We start from the raw sequence: 20,752 nt of genomic DNA, 5'->3' as shown, positions 1-20,752 counted from the left end.
AAATATATTCTGCTTCTTTAGTATTGCAGAAGAGACACAGCGGCTCAGTGGCTAAGACGCTGAGCTTGTCAATCAGAAAAGGTCGGCAGTTTGGCAGTTCGAATCCCTAGCGCCGCGTAACAGAGTGAGCTCCCGTTACTTGTCCCAGTTTCTGCCAATCTAGCAGTTCGAAAGCATGTAAAAAATGCAAGTAGAAAAAATAGGAACCACATTTGGTGGGAAGGTAACAGCGTTCCATGCACCTTTAGTGTTTAGTCATGCCGGTCACATGACCACGGAGACGTCTTCAGACAGCGCTGGCTCTTTGGTTTTGAAACGGAGATGAGCACTGCCTCCTAGAGTCAGGAACGATTAGCACATATATGCGAGGGGAACCTTTACTTTTAGTACTGCTGAGAAAACTACATGGGCATGTCCAGAAGGTGACTAGAATACGATCCCAACTCAAAATGGACTTCACCGGGTTAATAAAATATTTGAGGCGGGGGGACATAATAAAACCAGATAAATGCATTCAGGACATCATGAGCACACAAGGACATCAACAAGACAGAAGACAGTAGATCTGATTTGCTTAACCATGATTTACTGAAAAAGTGCACAAAGCGAAAAGCAAGCAAACCGCACAACGGCCTCACATGTCAGGCTAATTCAAAGACTGGGGTGGAAGAGATCTTAAGTCAAGAGCAGACCTGTGGCCTTGGGGAAAAGATCAGACTGAGAAGCCATTGAGCCCAATGAAGCTCATGGGTGGAGGTGGTGGGGTTTCCTGCCCCTCTGGCAAGCCCCCTTCGGCATCCTTGTCTACGGAGATTCTCAGTCCTCCGGGCCATGCTTGTCCCAAAGGTGCTTTTCTTTTTCCCCCAGAAGGCAACTGGACTTTGTTTTTCCTCGAAGAAGTTTCGCATCTCGTCCAAGAAGTTTCTTCGGTTCTTAGATTGAATGGTGGAGGATGGAAGGGTTTATATTCCTTGCAGTCGTCTGGTTGTTAGTGCTCTTTCTGGGAGTCATAGAGGCCACCTGGAGGTTTATCTGTGCCTGAGTCATGGAAAGGGGTGGGGAACCTTCTTGGAACTGCTGAAAGGACTGTGTTGTAAACGGTATTGTATCCTCTGTTGAAAGAGGGCTGTCCAATCTTAATGCAGTTGGCTTCTTTGACCCCTCTCTCCAACCGGTAGTTCCTCTCTTGTCCAAACTTTTCTGACTTCAAAAGATGACACGCCTCCTATCTCCTGTTTGCAACACAGTCCTTTCAGCAGTTCCAAGAAGGTTGTACACCGGGGGTGTCAAACTCGTGGCGTCATGTGACATATCAAGACTCCCCCCCCCAAATCACTAAACCGGGCATGTGCGTAGCCAGCGCGTGATGCATCCGGCCCGCAGGCGGCGAGTTTCACAGCCCTGTTCTACACTCATTCATTTGACCCTGACGGCACAGATAAATCTTCCAGTGGCCTCAACGACTCTCAAAATGACTGGATGATTGCGAGGAATATAAACCCTCCCGTCCTCAACCATTCATTCAGAACCGAAGAAGCTTCTTGGATGAGGAGCGAAACGTCTTCAAGGAAAAAAAAGTCTACTTGACTTAAAAAAAAAAAAAAAAGCACTTTTGGGACCACTGCATCCTGTTTTCTCTGGATGCCAAGCCCAGGATCCTGACCTCTAGGCCACCCCCCTTCCAAATAAATAAATACATTCAAAAGTTCACCCGACATGGGAATCCACCACTGGTATATTCTCCATTCAAAGACCAGTGCGTTTGCTTCACAGATACTGTAACATTTTGTTACCCCATCCCGATCACCGTTAAGTTGTGGTATAAGAGAACTTTCTAGAAGAAAAGATAATAAATCTACCGTCCACAGAAGTAACCACCATAAACTACTCTTCCTTCTCCCCACAGCACCATAGACATAGATTTTATTCTTTGGGAATAAGATAATCTTTTTTTTTTTTTTTTAACAGATCAACTTCCTGACTTGAAAACTCCGGTGCTCAAAACAACCTACGGCATTGCAAGCCAACCTACTGAAAAGAACTGAGCGTTGCGCCTACCCAGGAAGTATTAGACAAAACGGAAACATGTCGACATGCAGCCTCAGGCCTCCTCAGGTCAATCTAAAATATCCTGGAGAGCAGAGGAAAGGTCGGGGAATGCAAACATGTAGCCGCTCTCGAGAGTCCTCTTGGGGACCACCCGCTGCCCATCGAGCAGCATGGTACTTCGCTCGGAGCCGAAAACGGCTTTCACTACAAAACCCGGCAGGGGCAAGAAGGCGGGACGTTTGAGCACCGACCCCATTGCTCGGGCAAAATCCTCATTGGTGGTGTCCACGGCGGATGGTGCCACACCATTTAAAATGCCCCTCAGGCCCTCTTTCTGCAGCCCGTGGCTCACAATTCCTGACAAGTCGGCGACGTGGATCCACGGGAAATGCTGGTGTCCGGAACCGATGGGGCCTCCCAGCCCAAAGCGGAAAGGCCATATCATCTGGCTAATGGCGCCACCGTCTTTACCCAGAACAGCACCTTAAAGCAAGCAGAGGTATAGTTACAGAGTTACATTCCACATAGGCTTCCCGTACACAATAACTGATGAGATGGGTCTATGGCCATTCGCCGTTGCCAACCCTGCGTTATAACTCACCATGGCCAACTCTCCGCAAGACAAGTTACACTAATATCAAAGAAATGGTTGGATAGAATCACTAAAGAAAAAAATGCAAAAGGAGGGATAGAATCGCTCTATATAAAAGCAAAATACCACTCATGCATCATCATGAAATCTCCAGAACCGTAAAGCCTACAAACCTGAAATTTGGCACATACTGTATGATCCTCTAGGTGCTCACTAACAAAAGGATTTTTTGAAATGACAATTTAGATCATTAGTATTTCTTATATTATTATTATTAACACGCTCTGATGCTAAGGAGTTAGACGTTCTACTCCTCCTCCCCACCTGAAAAGAACTCTGTTCCAACTGCCATTTGGGCGTGGGCATGGGCGTGGCCAGTGCGTGACTCATCCGGCCTGCGGGCTGGGAGTTTAGACATTCTACTCCCCCTCCCCACCTGAGAAGGAGAGAAGGGGAAAACATAGGAGAGGCCTCTGTGGGGAAAACCTGAGGGAAAGAAGAGGATAGGAAAGGCTCAGTGGGGCCAGCCTTAGGGAGAGAAGGGGATAAGATAGAATAGGCCTGTGTGGGGCCAGCGTGAGGGAGAGAAGGGCGATAGGAGAGGCTTCTGTGGGGGACGCCTGAGGGAGAAAAGGGTAGAGGAGAAGCTGATTGTAACAACTCATTAATGTTCAAGCTTTAACCGCTATTTATCAAGCCCAATCATATAGTTCCATAGCGAAGCATGGGTATCCAACCGACTAGTGAAATATGAATGACAAAAATTAAAACATTGTGAAAATTATTTTAAATAAATTGAATTGATAATTGTCTCGTGGTGAGTTTTTCCGTGGCAAATTGGCTGTGGTGAGTTGGCCACAAAAAGCTGTCCAATATCAGCTGAGATGGTTCTCTGAAGACACCCCAATTAGAATAGGTCTGTGTAACACACCAAGCTAGAAAACCAGAGTTTAGTGACATGGTGCACGCCTAGCAAGCTACATGGTTGCTCAACATGTACAGGTAGTCCTTGATTTACGACCAACATTGAGCCCTAAATTTCTGTTGCTAGTGAGACATTTGTTAAGTGAGTTTTGCCCCGTTTTATTACCTCCCTTGCCACATTCATTAAATTAGCTACTGCAATGGTTAAGTCAGTAACATGGTTGTTAAGTAAATCCGGCTTCCCCATTGTCAGAAGGTCAAAAAAGGGGGAATCACATGAAACCCCCCCCACCCCCAAGACACTGCAACCGTCATAAAAAATGTGTCAGCTGCCAAAGGTCAATCATGTGACTATGGGGATGCTGCAGCGGTCGTAAGCCTGAAAAACGGTCGCAAGTCACTTTTTTCAGTGCTGTTGTAACTTCGAACGGTCACTTTAAAAAACTGTTGTAAGTCGAGGACTAACAGTACGTGACTCCCAACACCACACGCTATTCCAGTTATGCTTGTGGTAAGTGGAAAGAGGTGTGCTTGCTTCATCAGGGGAAACACAGTCAAGAACATTTGTGACCAAAAGCCACAATGAATGAGAAAGGGCGTTGGTAACTTACCCGATACGCCTCTTCTCATAGTGGGAGAGGAGTATCTAGGATGGGTTGACCTTGTCGTCTCATTGATTGGGCTGAGTCAGATAAGCTCTTTGGGCCACGCCCTGGTCACCCAGTTATCAGCGAAGAACCTTATCCAACTCACTGCGTCATCCACTCCAACCTTTTATCTTAGTTTCAACCTTTATTTCTTCAACAGAACAGCTCAACCATCAAACATAACGCTCATGTTACATAACCATATCAGGGAGGAGCTGGGTACTCCTATCCCACTATGAGAAGAGGCGTATCAGGTAAGTACCAACTCCATTTCTCCATAGTGAGGGGAGGCGTGTCCAGGATGGGACGTACCAAAGCTTACACATCCCTAGGGAGGGTTACCCATGTTAAGAGCTCGCACAAACAACAGCGCGCTGACAACAGTGCGCCGACAGAAGCGTGATTTAAGTTAAGGTAAGGGTTAGGGTGCGCTTCTGTCGGCGCACTATTGCCGGCGCGCTTCAGCGCTCATTCGTCGGTGCAGTTTAGAACACGCAGTTTTGTCACCGCGGTTTCGTCGGGCGCCCTTTTGTCGGTGAACCAAGGCAAAGGAGTACAGTTTGTAGTTCCTCATGAATGGTGAGTGGGGAGACCACGTAGCTGCCCTACAGATCTTAGTCAATGAGGCCTGGGTGGCTCAGGCCGTTGAGGTGGCCACGCTTCGTGTGGAATGCGCTGTAATAGAGCTCGGTGTTTGCATACCCCATGCTTGGTAGGCAAATGCGCTCCAAGACTTGGTGCCTCCCCCTTTTGTATTTGGAGCCAGGCTTTGGGAGCCTGGAGCTGCAGCCTGACTCTTTGGCCCCCTTGGAGGAGACGTGCTTTTTCTTTGCCTTTGCCTTGCCTCCTCCTCCTCTCTTAGCAGCCTCTGTAGCAATCTCTGACCTGGTTAGCTGCTCCTCTGGTGGGGCTGCTGGCTGCTGCGCTGGAGGCTTGAGTCTTTCTGGCATCCTCTGTGCTGCTGGACACTGCCATCTTGGATCACGTTCCAAAATGGCCGCTGGCTCCAAATTCAAAAAGTTCCTCTCCCAGGGAACACGTGGAAGCAGCTTGTGCCTTTGGGGTTGGCGCGCAGCTTCTGCTGCCGCTGGAGAGCGCTCTCTCTCTCTCGCTTCCTCCGCTCTCTTCTGAGCTTTGCGAGCTCCTGCGGGCCGCTATCTCTCTCCAGCACTCGCAGGCAGGCGCAGGTGCTCCGTTGCGTTTAAAAACACTGCGGTTCACCGCTTGACCCCCTGGGGGGGAACGGCAGAACGCTCTGGCACCAGCTGAGCCTCTCCAACGTGACTGCCTTCCCGGGGCTTCCAGGGGAGCGTCCCCTCGCCCGCAGTCTCGATTAGTGCCCTAGGTCTCTCTTTACGACCTGGACTGCGCATTGCCCTGAAGGACTTGCTTCACGTGCTCTCGCTCTCTCTTCCCAGCCAGGGAATCAGCCAAGAGCCAGTTACTCATTCAGGCAGGGAGGCAGCAAATGCAATCAAATTAACAATGAATTCAATCCTTTCTTTAAAATTTTCCAGGAGCTTGGGATGATCACAGCCGCCCGTTGAGGGGCTGAGTCGATAACTGGGTGGTATCTGGTGACCAGGGCGTGGCCCAAAATAGCTTATCTGACTCAGCCCAATCAATGAGAGGACAAGGTCAACCCATCCTGAATACTCCTTCCCTCACTATGGAGAATGGAATGGCTTTTTCGTATTCTGACTCAGGCTTCCTTAAAAAGCAAGAAGCAGAGTCTTGCTCCTGGCAAAACCCCTTTTATTTACACATTCACAATCAGCAAGGCTTAGCTAACAGTCTTTCCAAGGAATGTTTATCAACACGAACCTTATCTCATTTGGAGAACTGCCAGATAACTAGTTTCCAAACAAGGGAAGGCAGCACTTGGCACAGAGCCTCTTATAGTCACAAACAGAACTCGAAATGACTGAATAAACAATTGTTTCCTGCAAAAGCCCACTCCCCATTCGGTCCTCATTTGTTTCCTATGGGAGGGGCCAATCTCCTCCAAAGTGTGGCTTTACTCCTAAGTCAACCCTGCTTTCTTAGTTGTTCTTGTCTTCTGGCAGCTCTGCTCATACGCACATTAGGAACAGGCTCCAGCTGTTCCTCTGCCTCACAGCTGTCTAGCTCCCTCTCTGCCTCCAGGATCTGCCCATGTTCTTCCCCAACCTCCTCACTGTCCGACTCTGCTGCCAGCTCTGCTGACTGCTGGCGGGCCACAACACCTAGTTTCCATGTAGTCTACAACAATGTTCTCCCAACCTCTTGGGCACCAGGGATCGGTTCCATGGAGAAAGGTTTTTTTCCAGGGACGGAGGCATACCGTGGTTTTGCATGCTTGCCTGCATACTGCAAACGCGGCCTCGCTTGTTTGCGTGGACCAGTTGCTGGCATGCCGTGGCCCAGTGCCAGTCAACATAGTGGGGATTGGAGACCCATAGTCTACAAAAAGTATCTTCAAAGCAGAAGTTTGGAATTTGTTGCCTACAATTAAATGTTTCCACGTTGCACGTCTTTCTCTTACCAGATCTCACTACCACTTGGCGAGTGGCTTCAGTAGGAATTTTAGCTGCTTCTTCCCAAGAGCTCACCAAGCGAGAAAAGAAATCGAAGTCTCCACCGGGACTCTCTTCAGTGTATTTAGTGGTGTGGCTGGGCCGGTAATATCCTGGAGAAGATATTAAGATAGTGATTTATTACAGAACTTTACTCCAAGCAAATGTCTTTATAGCTCTTAGGAAAATCTCCCATCTATTAGATCTGAACTTTGGAATATATCTACCAAAATTTTTTGAGAAATACTTTTTCTCCAAAAAGCTGTAGAAATTATTACTCAGTTAGTTCTAGAATACAGAAACTAGCTCTTCTTGAGGTTTCCAAAACATATCTTGGCCTAATCATTATTTCGTTAAGTTTCATACCTATTCTTTTTTTTAAATCCAGGATTGAAAACCTTTAACCCTCTGGATGGTGGTGGTCTACAAGACATAAAAGCTCCAATATGGAGGGTCCTTAATGCAGAATATGGGACCTGGAGTTCATGAACAGCTGTAGGGCCATAAGTACCCCTATTTTATTTTTCTTTAAAAGACCCCGCAATATCTTGCTTTGGATTGGGGGTCAGGGCGACTGGTTTGGAGCTGAGAGTTTACTGACGGGATGTCCTTCCTGATGCCTATGTGGAGTTCACAGCAGATAAATTATTCATTGAGTCCAGAGAAAGAAATACCTACGGAGGATCAAATTCACAACCTACTGATTATGAGGTGAGAGCTCCACCTGTAGGCTACCATGCCACTCCCAAGTACCCCTATTTATTCTTTACTTGCCTTTTGATTAAGCAAACAAGCTTAATCAAAATAATTGATTGGTTCTGAACATTAATGACTGTAATGGCTGTATTCACTGAGCCACCGTCTACTTCGAATCACTTTAGCAACGTTTTGACTTTTCTATCTCAATGCTCTCAGATGCCATCTTTTGTAAGTTACACTAATCCCCAATGAGCCCTAACCCTCAAGGGGAAAAATGCATCCATTTCAAGCAGACCCTAATACAGTGTTTGTGAACTATGTCAATTTTAAGGTATAGACTTCAACTCCCAGGATTCCCCAGCCAGCTATGCTGACTGAGGAATTCTGGGGGTTGAAGTCCACACATCTTAAATATTGACAAGCTTGACAAACACTGCCTTAAGATATTAAGGCCGCTTGTCAGTATTCATTCTGACTGGTCAGAATGTTTATGAACATTCAATAGAACCCAGCAATAAGATCAATGGTTTTAAGATTCTTGGGGTAGATACGTAAATTTTGTTTGCTGCTATATAACATATATGACTCTGTAAACCCCTTAGAGAAGGCTGTAAAGCACAATGAAGCGGCATTTACCATATTTTTCGGACTATAAGACCACACCGGAGTATAAGACGCACCATGATTTTGAAGAGGTAACAACCTGTTTTTTTGCTCGTTTTTGCCTTCCCCAGCCCTCAGGAGCACTTTGCAAGCCTCCCAAACCTTCTGCACGTCCATTTTTGCAAAGGGGGCGGGGTTTCGGTAGGCCAAAAATGCTGTACTCAGTGTATAAGACACACCCAGATTTTCACATTCATTTTGGAGGGAAAAAGGTGTCTTATACTCCGCAAAATACAGTAAGTCTAAGTGCTATTGCTAAGCGTGAAATTGCTGCTCAACAGTAGTCAGCACAGGTAGTCCTCAACTTACATCAGTTCTCTTAGTGACTTGTTCAAAGTTATAACGACACTGAAAAAAGGGACAGGAGCGTTTTTCACATGTACGACCGTTGAGGCATCCATTCCCAGAGTCGTGTGATTTACATTCGGATGCTTGACAACTGATTCACGTTTATGACAGTGGCGATGCAATCCCCTTTTGCGATCTTGACAAGCAGAGTCAAGGAGGAAGCCAGATTCACTTCACAACCATGTTACCAATTTAACAACTGCAGTGATTCACTTAACAAATGTGGCGAGAAAGGTCGTAAAATGGGGCAAAATCCACTTAACAAATTTCTCACTCAGCAACATAGGTTTTGGGCTCAACTTTTTTTACTTAACACAAATTGGTTTAAAAGTAGTTCCCATCAAGGCTGAGGGATTAATTCAGTTCCCAAAACACTTTTTCTTTATTACAGGTAATCCTTGACTTATAACGATTCATTTTGTGACCATTCAAAATTACAACGGCACTGGAAAAAGTGACTTATGAACTTTTTTCACACTTACGACCGTTGGGGCACCTCCATGGTCACATGATAAAGATTCAAGACGCTCGGCAACTGAACTCATATTTATGACGGTTGCCATGTCCCTGGGTCACGTGTTCACCTTTTGCGACCTTCTGACGAGCAAAGTCAATGGGGAATCCAGATTCACTTAACAACTGCAGTGATTCACTTAGCAACCATGGCACGAAAGGTGGCAAAGTGGGGCAAAACTCACTCAAGAATGATCTCCCTCCAGCCACAGAAATTAAGGGCTCTGCTGTGGTCGTATGTTGAAGACTACCTGTGCTTACAACTCACTACTTACTTACAGTCAAAGAGATAGCAAAGTTATATTACAACACTGTGGTTAATACCTATGCCGGTGACAAGAACCCAGGCCTGAGGTGGGTGATCGGCCTCTCTGATGGCTTTTGCCAAGGACTTTGTGGTCTCTACTCGGCTAGAAATGACCTCCTGACGGAAAGCATCATTCCACCTGCAGAAGGTCCCCCCCCCCAAAAAAAGACATCAGTGTTTGTCAAAATATTCATGACCGGCAGAGACATGGTAACAAGGTCAGCCAATGAAAAGGCATAGCAACTAAGTCAGCCAATGAGGGCGGTTTAGAAAGTGAAATGGTATTTGCTGGAGACAGCTAGGCACCTGGGCATGGCTATAGTTTTGAGGCTATGCTGAGAAACAAAACTAGCCTGGACTTGTCTGCTCTGAATTCCGAACTGAAACTATCTTTCCTCTCTACCGCGTTGGAAGAATCTGCTATTGTTATTGTACACTGAATCATCGTACATTATGTATTATGTATATAAAGAAGTTAATGAATCCTGCTGAATCAGTTATCTGTGTGCTTTCTGGATGTGATTTCTACTGCAAAATCTGACAGTCTTTCAACGATACCGTATTTTAGGACTATAAGATGCACCAGTATATAAGGCGCAGCAAGTAAGTAAGAGGTAAGTAAGAAAAAAAACGTTTTTGTCCTCCCCGTCCCCTAGGAGCACTCTGTACGCTTCAGCAGGGCTGGGGGAAGGCAAAAAGCCCTCAATTTTTGCAAAGAATGGGTGGAAAACGGGCTGTTTTTTAAAAAAACAGAGGGGTTTTTCCCTTCCCTCAGCCCCGCTGAAGCCTGCAGACTGCTTCTTGGTGCTGGAGAAAGGCAAAAACTCATCCATTTTTGGAAAAAACAGCCCATTTTTTGTAAAAATGGGATGTGGGGGTGGGGCTTCAGGAGGCCAAAAATGGCTGTATTTGGTATATAAGACACACACTCTTTTAGAGGGGGGGAGGTGCATCTTATACTCCCAAAAATACAGTAGTTTTATCCTTCCACTAAGATTGCCTATTTTCACAACTTTAAAGTCTGGTGATTGTTCCACCTAGGGGGGAAAACATGTTTGTAGCAAAAGAGCCATGGCTGGAATCTAAGAACTCACTTCTTCTAGATCTAAATCAAGAGCTTGTTCTCTCGGCATAGAATGTCAGGGAGAAATAAAGGCCTTGGCTTTCTTGCAGGTAAATAACAATCCCATCAAGCTGGAGAGAGGTACCTTAACTAATGACAGTAAACGTTAATCCTATTACGAATCCTCTAACAGGTCATAAGGGTTAAGTAGGTGAGGACATTCAGCTTGTGAGCGAAGATGCAGAGTCCGTTTTGTTTTATTTTTTCCTTTCAACGAAATATTGGAAATAAATTATGAAATGGGACTTTGGGTACTATATGTGTATTCCTGTAGGCAGGGAAGCAGAACAGATCCATTTCAGTCTGGAAAAGTTGTCAATCGAAAAACAAATTTGAAAATGGCCCCCCTATAATAATAATAATCTTCCCACAAATGCGTCTTAAGTACATGGGTCTCCATACATGGCAACTTTAAGATCAGAATAACAGAATAACAGAGTTGGAAGGGACCTTGGAGGTCTTCTAGCCCAAACCCCTGCTTAAGCAGAAAATCCTACATCACTTCAGATAAATGGTTATCTAATCTCTTCTTAAAAACTTCCAGTTTTGGAGCGTTCACAACTTCCGGAGGCAAGTTGTTCCATCGATTAATTGTTCTAGCTGTCAGGAAATTTCTCCTTAGTTCTAAGTTGCTTCTCTCCTTGATTAGTTTCCACCTATTGCTTCTTCTTCTGCCCCCAAGCGCTTTGGAGAATAGCTTGACTCCCTCTTTTTTGTGGCAACCCCTGAGATATTAGAGCACTGCTATCATGTCACCCCTGGTCCTTCTTTTCATCAAACTAGCCATGCCCAGTTCCTGCAACCGTTCTTCATATGTTTTAGCCTCCAGTCCCCTAATCATCTTCATTGCTCTTCTCTGCACTCTTTCTAGAATCTCCACATCTTTTTTACATCATGGCGACCAAAACTGGATTCTAAGTGTGGCCTTATCAAGGCATTATAAAGTGGTATTAACACTTCACGTAATCTTGAGTCTATCCCTCTGTTTACGCAGCCTAGAATTATGTTGGCTTTTTTGAAAGCAGCTGCACACTGTGGATCTGTCGACTTCAACTCCCAGAATTCCCCAGTCAGCAAGGTCGGTTGAGAAATGCTGGGAATTGAAGTCCAGGAGTCTTAAAAGTTGCCAAATTTGGAGAGCCCCCTTTTCTAGTGCATCCCCAAGGGAGACCACAGCTGGGCAACAGCTTAGAATATTGTTGACCAACTTTTTACCAACTTCCAGCCTTTTACTAACTTCCCTTTTCTCTTCTTCCTGTGGCCCGAACGGACGACAGATAGTCCATCTTGTGCATCCAAGTGCAAATACAATAAGAGAGGAAAGTAGAAATGAGCAGACACAATGCATGACAAAGAATATAGATGTCTCCTAAAACCACAGCTGGTCATCGAATTGGAAGGAATTCCAGAAGCTAATTTTCCTGACTATGTTTTTAAGTTCTTCTCCATGAGCCAACCATCCATACCAACCTAACGTCTTCAAGAAACCTTCAATACACAAGTCTGCCTATCTCCTACCAAGGGGATGCACATCCTGAAGCCTCAGGGCTACATACAGCTCATCAAACCTTGATTGTAGTCATGTAAAGTCCTTCCTCATGCAGTCACTGAATTTTAACAATTAAGTTAAAAGAAGGGGGGCCTTATTAAAAATATGAAAGGAAGTCAAGGTAAAAATTCTCAACTTTTTAGTCAACATCAAATCAAATATGGTTCTTCTCTGGGCTCAGGAACTCCCACCTCCCCATTCTTTCATTCCAAATGGAGACTTTTTTGAAAATTTGACTCCAGTTCTAGACAAAGAGAATATAGAATTTATATAATAAAATTAGAATGGGATAGGGTTAGGGATTGGATGGGATGGAATAGGGATAGGGATAAGGTGCAGTGGAATCAAATAGAGTGGAGTGAGATGGGGGATAAGGGATAGAGTAGAGTAACTGAATAGAATAACAATAGAATAGAATAATAATAGAATAACAATAGAATAGAATAATAGACTACAGAACAGAATAGAAGAAAGTAGAAGAGAGAATTACAATAGAGTAGAATAATAGAAAACAAAGCAGAAGAAAGTAGAATAGAAGAGAGAAGTAGAGTAGAGTAGAGTAGAGTAGAATAGAATGGGAATAGAATGGAATAGGAATGGATAGGACTGGACTGGACTGGACTAGACTAGTTCTAAAGGCAAGACTTGGAATAGGAATAGGCCAGAACAATTCTGAAGGCAAGACTTCTTGTTGTAAAGGCACTTGTCAATTCTGCTCAACATCCCTACTTCTAAGCACAACCGAGGAAACAGCCGATGAATCTGAAGAAACCCAATTCGTGTCCCACAACTGACCTTGTCCAAAATTATTGAGACTTACCTCTGAAGAGGATCGAGGACATTTATTCCAGCCAGGTTGACCACTCCTTCACAGGAAGGGAGGCCGACACGGGACAGTTCATCCTAGAAATGAAAACACAAATTCAAGAGTTTATCAGGTTGTTGCTGTGTTGTTTTTTTTCTCTTCGAACACATTTTACTATATTATTATAATTAACAGAAGAAAAAGCTGCTGTTTATGCAATAGTGTTAGCAACACATGGAAACATCAGATCAATTATTGCTGAAGGAATAAGAGAAAATATTAAACAGAACAACTTTCCAAATATGAAAAAATCCTTTTGGAAAAAAAGAAACAAAAACAGAACAAAAAAACAATCCCAACAACCCTAAACCTAATTTAAATCTGATAAACAAAAGCATTTGGACAAACTTCCCACATAAACCAGACAGGAAACACAATGATATGAGCTAATGATACTTTATTATAAGGCTACCTTAATAGAACCTTGCAAATGAGCAGAGTAGTGGCCTAGCGGTGAACACACTTGCCTCCCGCTCAGAAGGTTGAGAGTTCAAGCCCAGGTAGGGACAGATAACCCAAGTAAAAATATCTGCTACGAGCCGAGTGGCTCAGACTCCATCCAGTCACCCGACTCTACCCCCGAATTATGGGATTACAAGATCGCAAAAGGGGAATTTATTAATAGAATCTTGCAAGTCTGAAGGTACAAATCTCTAGGCGACACTTTTGATCCATTAAGATGGGTCTTTCCTTTGGGCCTTTCTTATCTGATTGTTTTCTGGCCAATATCCCTTCTCATCCCTCAAGGTTGTCCTCACATACCATTACACACATCAACAAACCTTTGCTACAAAGGAGCTGTAATTTCTCTTTTTAGGGTTATGGAATTATTATTATTTTAGCTAACTCTCCCAAGGCTGACAACTCTACAGTTTTCTAGATTATCCCAAAAACGCAGGACAGAACTGGAAAGAAAAGACAGACAGAAAACATTATCTGAGATGTCCAAAACATACAACCAATTTTTTGTTCTTGTATTAAGCTTGATTTTCAGGTGACAGAAATCGATAGTCTCACATTATTTAACGGGACTCTCCACTGGGTGACAAATGTTAATTGATAAAGGCAATCAGTAATATATTTTTACAGGCCACCTGCGCAGCCACCTTTAGTTCTTTCCTTTCCAACTTGCACCCCAATTTAAATTCTACACCAATCTAATCGCTCCATTGCATCAGGAGCTCATAAAAGCTTAAACCTTTTAATAACTATTATTAGATTGAAAAGCTATTCTTAAGAGTCCTTCTGATTTCTATCTTTCATAGACTAAATCAATTCTCACCCTACAATATTTTAGAGGCTATATTATTAATTACAGACAGGTAATCTTCAGCTTATGACCACAAATGGAGAGCAACGTTTCTGTTGCTAAGCGAGATAGCTGTTAAGTGACTTTGGTCCCATTTTATGACCTTTCTTTCCAGTTGTTAAATGAATCGCTGCAGCTGTTCAGTTAGTAACACGGTGGTTCAGTAAATCTGGCTTCCTCGTGGACTTTGCTCCTGAGAAGGTCACAAAAGGGGCCAAACATAACTCTGGGGAGCCGGGAAACAGGTCATAAATATGTGTCAGTTGCCAAACGTCTGAATTTTGATCTCATAACCATTGAGATGCTCCAACAATCCATGTGTGAAAAATGGCCATGTCACTTTTTACAAGTGCCATTGTAACTTTGAACTGTCACTAAATGAAGTGTTATTAAGTCGAGGACTACCTGTATACATTTCAATTAAAAATGGCTCATCCATTCTCTACAATTAACTTTGCTGTCCCGATCAACAGCCAATAAGCATCCAAACAAACCGACTTTAGCCTTCAATGGGAGCAGCTTTTGTCAGCAAGCAAATAAATGGCAGTCCTCCAGTCCTCCTGATAAAGAGTGCCCAAGAATATGCTTTGGTACATTTTTTGTTTTGACTTTGCCAATATTCTGTTAATTTTATACCTTTTGTTGATTTCTGCCTCCATATCATCTTCATTCCATTCAAAAAAGTTTACTAAAGCTTGAAGAATCTTTGGTCTTCTCGGGAACTGCTCTAAGTCTCAAATAAAATTTATTTTTTCTCCATTCCAGTAGTGTTAGATTGTCTAAGTCAGTGTTTCTCAACCTTGGCAACTTGAAGATGTCCGGACTTCAACTTCCAGCATTCGCTGGCTGGGGAGTTCTGGGAGTTGAAGTCGGGACATCTTCAAGTTGCCAAGTTTGAGAAAAACTGGTCTAAGTCCTTCTCCATCTCCTTGTTCATCACTTCTGTTTTTCTTTCTAAAATTTCCACTCTGTCCTTAATTCATCTAACGTATCCCGGAATTGCACTATAGGTTCTTCGTCTCCCATCTCCTCTTCATCTATACAAACCATTCTTCCATTGTCACTTCAGAATAAATTAAATTGCAACAGTTCCCATCTGGAATGCATTTAAGCGTATGTTCTGATCTAGGCTTCCCCAGCAGCACGAAGCCGAGTTCTCGTCTCGATAAACCCCTTTTATTTAATTTACAGTGAATTCCTCTCCAGCAAAGTCGTTCCTCTCCCACAGTCTTTCAAGATAGCTCACAATTACTAACCTTTATGAGGCTTGGAGAGTGGCCAGGTCGATATCTTTCAGATGCTGCAATACTTGGCAAGAATGCAGGAATGAACTAACTGTCTCCTGCAAACACCCCTCCTCTTTCACTCCTCTTTTATTCCCTATGGAGGGTCACCGTCCACCTGGGGCCTTACTCCCAAGTCGACCCTTGTTCCTTAGCTGTTCCCTTTGTCTGGCAACTCTGTGCATGCACACACTGGGGTTGTTCATCTCTTTCACTGATGTCTCACTCCAAAGGCAGCTGATAATTGTTAAGACGGCCCTGGCCCATCTCTGCCTCTGATGCAGAGCACTCGTCGGAGCCTTCCCAAGACTCCAGGAGTGGCCCATGTTCCTCCCCAACCTCCTCACTGTCCGAATCTGCTAGCAGCTCCGCTGGCTGCTGGCGGGCCACAATAACATATTCTTCTAAGTTTTAGCTTGTTTTAAGCCCCTACTCCTTACCCAGGTTAACCGGTTCTTTCCAGGTTCACGAGAAATAAGGGTTACTTCATGGCCTTGGCTCCTTAGCATCCGGCTTAAGTTTCGACCAATAAATCCAGTCCCACCACCTAAATTACATTCAGTAGGGGGTTATCGAACAGTGAATGAGAAGGTTAAAACAACCACAAACCTGTTGGGAAATTATTTATTAAACTCATACCATACATTTTCCCCCCCACAGGAGCTTGTTTTGGCTTATTTGGGAATTCTCTTTCAATTTACTTTCATCACCCCATCCAGTGGTGGGTTTCGGCCAGTATGCCCCAGTAGGGGGCAGTAGGCACCGTTCCATTCCTTCGGAGGGCCCACCCACTCCGCCCACATTCCTTACCTGTATTTTAACCCAACCAGGCCATTTGAGCATGTGCATGCAGCATACTGCGCCTGCGCACCATGGGTGGTGGGTGCGCATGCGTGCGCAATGCTCGTGCATGTGGTGGATGCCTGCTCCCGGCGCAGGGCACCAGTTGCAACAGGATTTGGAACCCACCACTTACCCCCATCCTATAAGATTGGTTGTGCTGGAAAAAGGTGCACTTTGTAGTTTTCTTGGCTTAATACCGAAAATTTCAATCTAACTTTCCAATGCTCTTCCCTCAAATCATTGTGATTATATTAAATTTATTTAGATTTTTTTTAAAAAAAACATTATTTCTATAGATAACTCAAGATAGTAAATATACCTAATGGTCTTTCTTCCTCTGATTTTCTCACAGCAACAACCTTTTGAGGTGGGTTGAGCTAAGAGAGAGGGACTGGCCCAAAGTCATCCAACCGGCTTTCATGCCTAATGCAGAACTGGAATTCATAGTCCCCTGATTTCTAGCCAGGTGCCTTCCCCACTGGACCAAACTGGCTTAAGTTTGAAGGTAAAGGTTCCTCTAACACAGTGTTTCTCTACCTTGGACACTTGAAGGTGTCTGGACTTCAACTCCCAGAATTCCCCAGCCAGTGAATGCTGGCTGGGGAATTCTGGGAGTTGAAGTCCAGACATCTTCAAGTGACCAAGGTTGAGAAACACTGCAAGTCTAACACATATGTGCTAGTCATTTCTGACTCTAGGGGGATGTGCTCATCTCCATTTCAAAGCCCAAGAGCCAGAGCTGTCCGAAGACGTCTCTGTGGTCATGTGGCCAGCATGACTAAACGCCAAAGGCGCACGGAACGCTGTTACCTTCCCACCAAAGGTGGTTACTATTTTTCTACTTGCATTTTTATGTGTTTTTGAACTGTTAGGTTGGCAGAAGTTAGGAGAAGTAACCGGAGCTCATTCCGTTATGTGGTGCTAGGGATTCAAACCGCCGACCTTTCTGATTAACAAGCTCAGCGTCTTAGCCACTGAATCACGGCATTTTAAGTTTACCATATTTTCCGGCATATAAGGCGACTGGGCGTATAAGACGACCCCCTACTTTCAGATGCCCGCAAGCTGGCTGAAGGCCTCCGCACTGCTGGGCTTCTGTAGTTTGAGCTCAGCGCCTTCCTCCTCCAGACTGCCAACCAGACCTTACTAAGCCATCCCGGCGCTCATCCATCCACATGCCCAGGCAAGGAGGTTATCGATTGAAAGGCCGGTGTCTGCATTGGTGGCGGCGTTGCTTTTTGCTTGGCGGCGTTGCTTTTTCTTTTGTTTTGGTTTTTTGGTATGCCTTTCTTATACCCGGCGTGTAAGACAACCCCCGATTTTTGAAATAATTTTTTGGGGTTAAAAAGTCATCTTATACGCCGGAAAATATGGTAACTTTAATTCATCAAAGTTTATGATTCTCATCTTCAGAATTCTTAAGGAGGTTGTCTCTTTCCTAAAATCTGAATATTCCATACAATAAACACAAATAGCTTCTCTACCTTCTGGCAAGTGACTCCCTTCCTTTAAAAACAACAACAAAATGTTGGGGGCAATTGTTTGAGTCATTCCCTCCCCCCCAAAAAAATCAAATATTCTATGGTAGTGGAGGCAGTTCACTTATTCATTTGCTATAGCCACCCATCTCAATCAATGACTCTGGACAATTTACAATTAAAAAAATGGTATTACAAGTGAAATACTAAAATATTATAAAACAAAACAATGAAAAATAGAAAAATCCAAATTATTTACAAATACACAGTAGCTAAGATACTTGGCTAGTTAGCAACACAGCCAGGAAACTGGGTTAACACATTCAGCACCCCAATTTCAGAACATAGCCTTCTTTTTAGGGTCTTATGAAAGGCTAACAGGATTGGAGCCCTTCTAATCTTCAAAGGGAGGATGTTCCATGGAGCAGTGGCTACTCTAGAACAGTGTTTTTAAACCACTGTGCCGCGGCACACTAGTGTGCCGTGACATAGTGTAAGGTGTGCTGTGGGAAAAACACTTTATATATAGTCAATATAGGCATAGAGTTAATTTTTTTTAACATTTTCTAATGGTGGTGTGCCTCGTGATTTTTTTCATGAAAAAAGTGTGCCTTTGCACAAAAAAGGTTGAAAAACACTGCTCTAGAAAAAGTCCATCTTCTAGTGCCCACTAACTCACACTCTTTGGTTGGTGATGTATATAAAGGGTCGTGTGGCTCAGGGGCTAAGACTGAGCTGAGCTTGTCGATTGAAAGGTTGGCAGTTCGAATCCCTAGTGCCACATAACGGAGTGAGCTCCCATTACTTATCCCAGCTTCTGCCAATCTAGCAGTTCGAAAGCACATAAAAAAATGCAAGTAAAAAAATAGGCACCACCTTTGGTGGGAAGGTAACAGTGTTCCGTGTGCCTTCGGCATTGTCATGCCAGCCACATGACCACGGAGAACATCTTCGGACAGGACTGGCTCTTCAGCTTTGAAACGGAGATGAGCACCGCCTCCTAGAGTCGGGAACGACTAGTATACATGTGCAAGGGGAACCTTTACCTACATAGGGGTTGGGTTTTTTTTTTTTTACATCCCCCCCCCCCCCCTGACGGAAGCATTGCTAAGATTGTTCCAAAAGTGCTTTCAAAAAAGCAATGGAGTTCCTTGTTTCTTTTAGTTGAAGATATTTCACTTCTCATCCAGGATGCTTCTTCAGATATAACTAGTGAGGCAGAGAAAATATTTATAGAACTCCTTTCCCTTTGCCAGTTAGTTAGAACCGAAGAAGTGTCTTGGACAAGAAAGGTAACATCTTCCAGGAAAATCAAGAAAGTCCAGTTGCCTTTTGAAAAAGCATCTTTGGGACAACCGTGAGGTAGATGACTGAGAACCTCCATTGACATTTCTAAGATTAAAACAACTGTGTGATGGAGACCAACTATCTGAAGTCACAAAGCGAACTATGGGTTTCTTTATTACACTTGCACATGCCTCAATCAGTATGATTCTATTTATTGGACTGACCAGCAGGATAGATAGAGATAGAGATAGATAGATAGATAGATAGATAGATAGATAGATAGATAGATAGATAGATAGATAGATAGATAGATAGATAGATAGATAGATATAAAGAGAGAGAGAGAGGGAGGGAGGGAGGGAGAGAGAGAGAGAGAGAGAGAAGCAGAAAATGAGAATGTTTAACAGTTTTGGATTATCAGAGGAAGGAAAGGTAAAGTCAGGCAATGCATTACTAGAGAGCCAGTTAGACGTGTTGGTTTTAAAGCATCAGGCTAGAAACCACAATATCAGAAATCCTAGATCTGTCTTAAGCAAAGCCTGCTAGGTGACCTTGGACTACTAGTCACTTACTCACAGCTAAAAGGAAGGAGGCAAAAGGGGGGATTTTGAGTGGCTCTGAAAAATGCACCAAAGACAAATTCCTTGCTTATCCAACCACACTTGGTCAATAAAGAATTCTATTCCTTATTGAATAAGGAATAAAATAGAATAAAGAATAAAATAGAATAAGAAATAGAATAAATAGAATAAGGAATGGAATATTCCTCAATATTCCTCTATTCTATTCTATTTTCTGTTCCTTATTCTGTTCTATTCCTTATTTTATTTTATTCTTTATTCTATTCTTTATTCTGTTCTGTTCCTTATTCTATTCCTTATTCCATTCTGTTCTATTCCTTATTCTATTCTGTTCTATTTCTTATTCTATTCTATCTCTTATTCTATTCTATTCTATTCAAGAAAACTGGCAAGAAAGCTGCAGAGGTTCACCCAATTCATTGCCAGCAGTCTACACTGACTGGAAGGGGCAAAATTAAAATAAAAGAGCATTATTGATGGAGTACTCCTGTCTTTTTTTCTGCAAAGAAAAAAATTAAGAAAGACCCCCCCCCCTTCTCCTTTCTCTTTACTAGATTCATATCCTAAAAGCAGCATGCCTAGCAAGGAAGGAAATTGATAAGAGATAGAGAGGGAGGGAACACCTGTCCCAAACTGAGTGAAGGTCGACCTGAACCTCTCCAAGTCCTCATCCAATGACTTGAAGAAAATGAAGAAGGGATACCAAATCCTTCAACTGGGACCCCCCACCAACGGTTACTCAAAGGGGAATCTCACGTTAACCCTTTGCACGCATCCCTCGTGTCGACCGCAGTTCAAGGTGGCGCTAACCAAGCCAAGAACTGCAAGCCGCAATTTGCAAAGGGGGGTGGGGTGGGGAATAAGAGGGGAAAAAATAGAGCCACCCCAGCAGCAAAGAAAACAGCCGTTCCTCCCATTGCAAAGGGGCGCCTGTCGGCTCTGAAAGCGAAAGCGACCACCACTCACCGATTAAGACTCTCATGGTTTTAAGCGACTCCAAGCGCATGCGTGGGAAGCCTCCGAATCAAAGAGCGAGCGAGCGAAAGAGAGAGAGAGAGAAAGAGAGAGAGAGAGAGAAGACAAAGTGAGGCACAGAGCGGTCTTTCGGGACAACCCGCAGAGCTCAGCCGGAAATGA

At 43.9% G+C, this 20,752-nt stretch overlaps 1 protein-coding gene across 2 annotated transcripts; it reads right to left on the bottom strand.

Moving 5' to 3' along the window:
• Positions 1-569: 569 nt before the first annotated feature.
• On the bottom strand, positions 570-20,740 carry SDR39U1 (short chain dehydrogenase/reductase family 39U member 1). Of its 2 annotated transcripts, none has more exons than XM_087714143.1 (6): positions 20,582-20,740; positions 15,867-15,973; positions 12,790-12,872; positions 9,315-9,436; positions 6,737-6,880; positions 570-2,532 (listed from the first exon to the last, which is right to left on the bottom strand). In XM_087714143.1, exons 1-6 carry the CDS (start codon positions 20,619-20,621, stop codon positions 2,117-2,119), a joined length of 912 nt encoding a protein of 303 aa, XP_087570269.1. In that variant the 5' UTR covers positions 20,622-20,740; the 3' UTR covers positions 570-2,116. The 2 variants fall into 2 exon arrangements, with proteins under 2 accessions (XP_087570269.1, XP_087570270.1); XM_087714144.1 differs by lacking the exon at positions 20,582-20,740 and adding an exon at positions 16,589-16,797.
• Positions 20,741-20,752: the final 12 nt, after the last annotated feature.

Source organism: Thamnophis sirtalis, unplaced genomic scaffold (genome assembly GCF_051295495.1).
Source record: "Thamnophis sirtalis isolate CommonGarterSnake01/CBP01778 unplaced genomic scaffold, rThaSir2_p1.2 scaffold_4, whole genome shotgun sequence".
NCBI classification, from domain to species: domain Eukaryota; kingdom Metazoa; phylum Chordata; class Lepidosauria; order Squamata; family Natricidae; genus Thamnophis; species Thamnophis sirtalis.
Note: the sequence above shows the minus strand (reverse complement) of the source record. Positions and strands in the feature narration are given on the sequence as shown.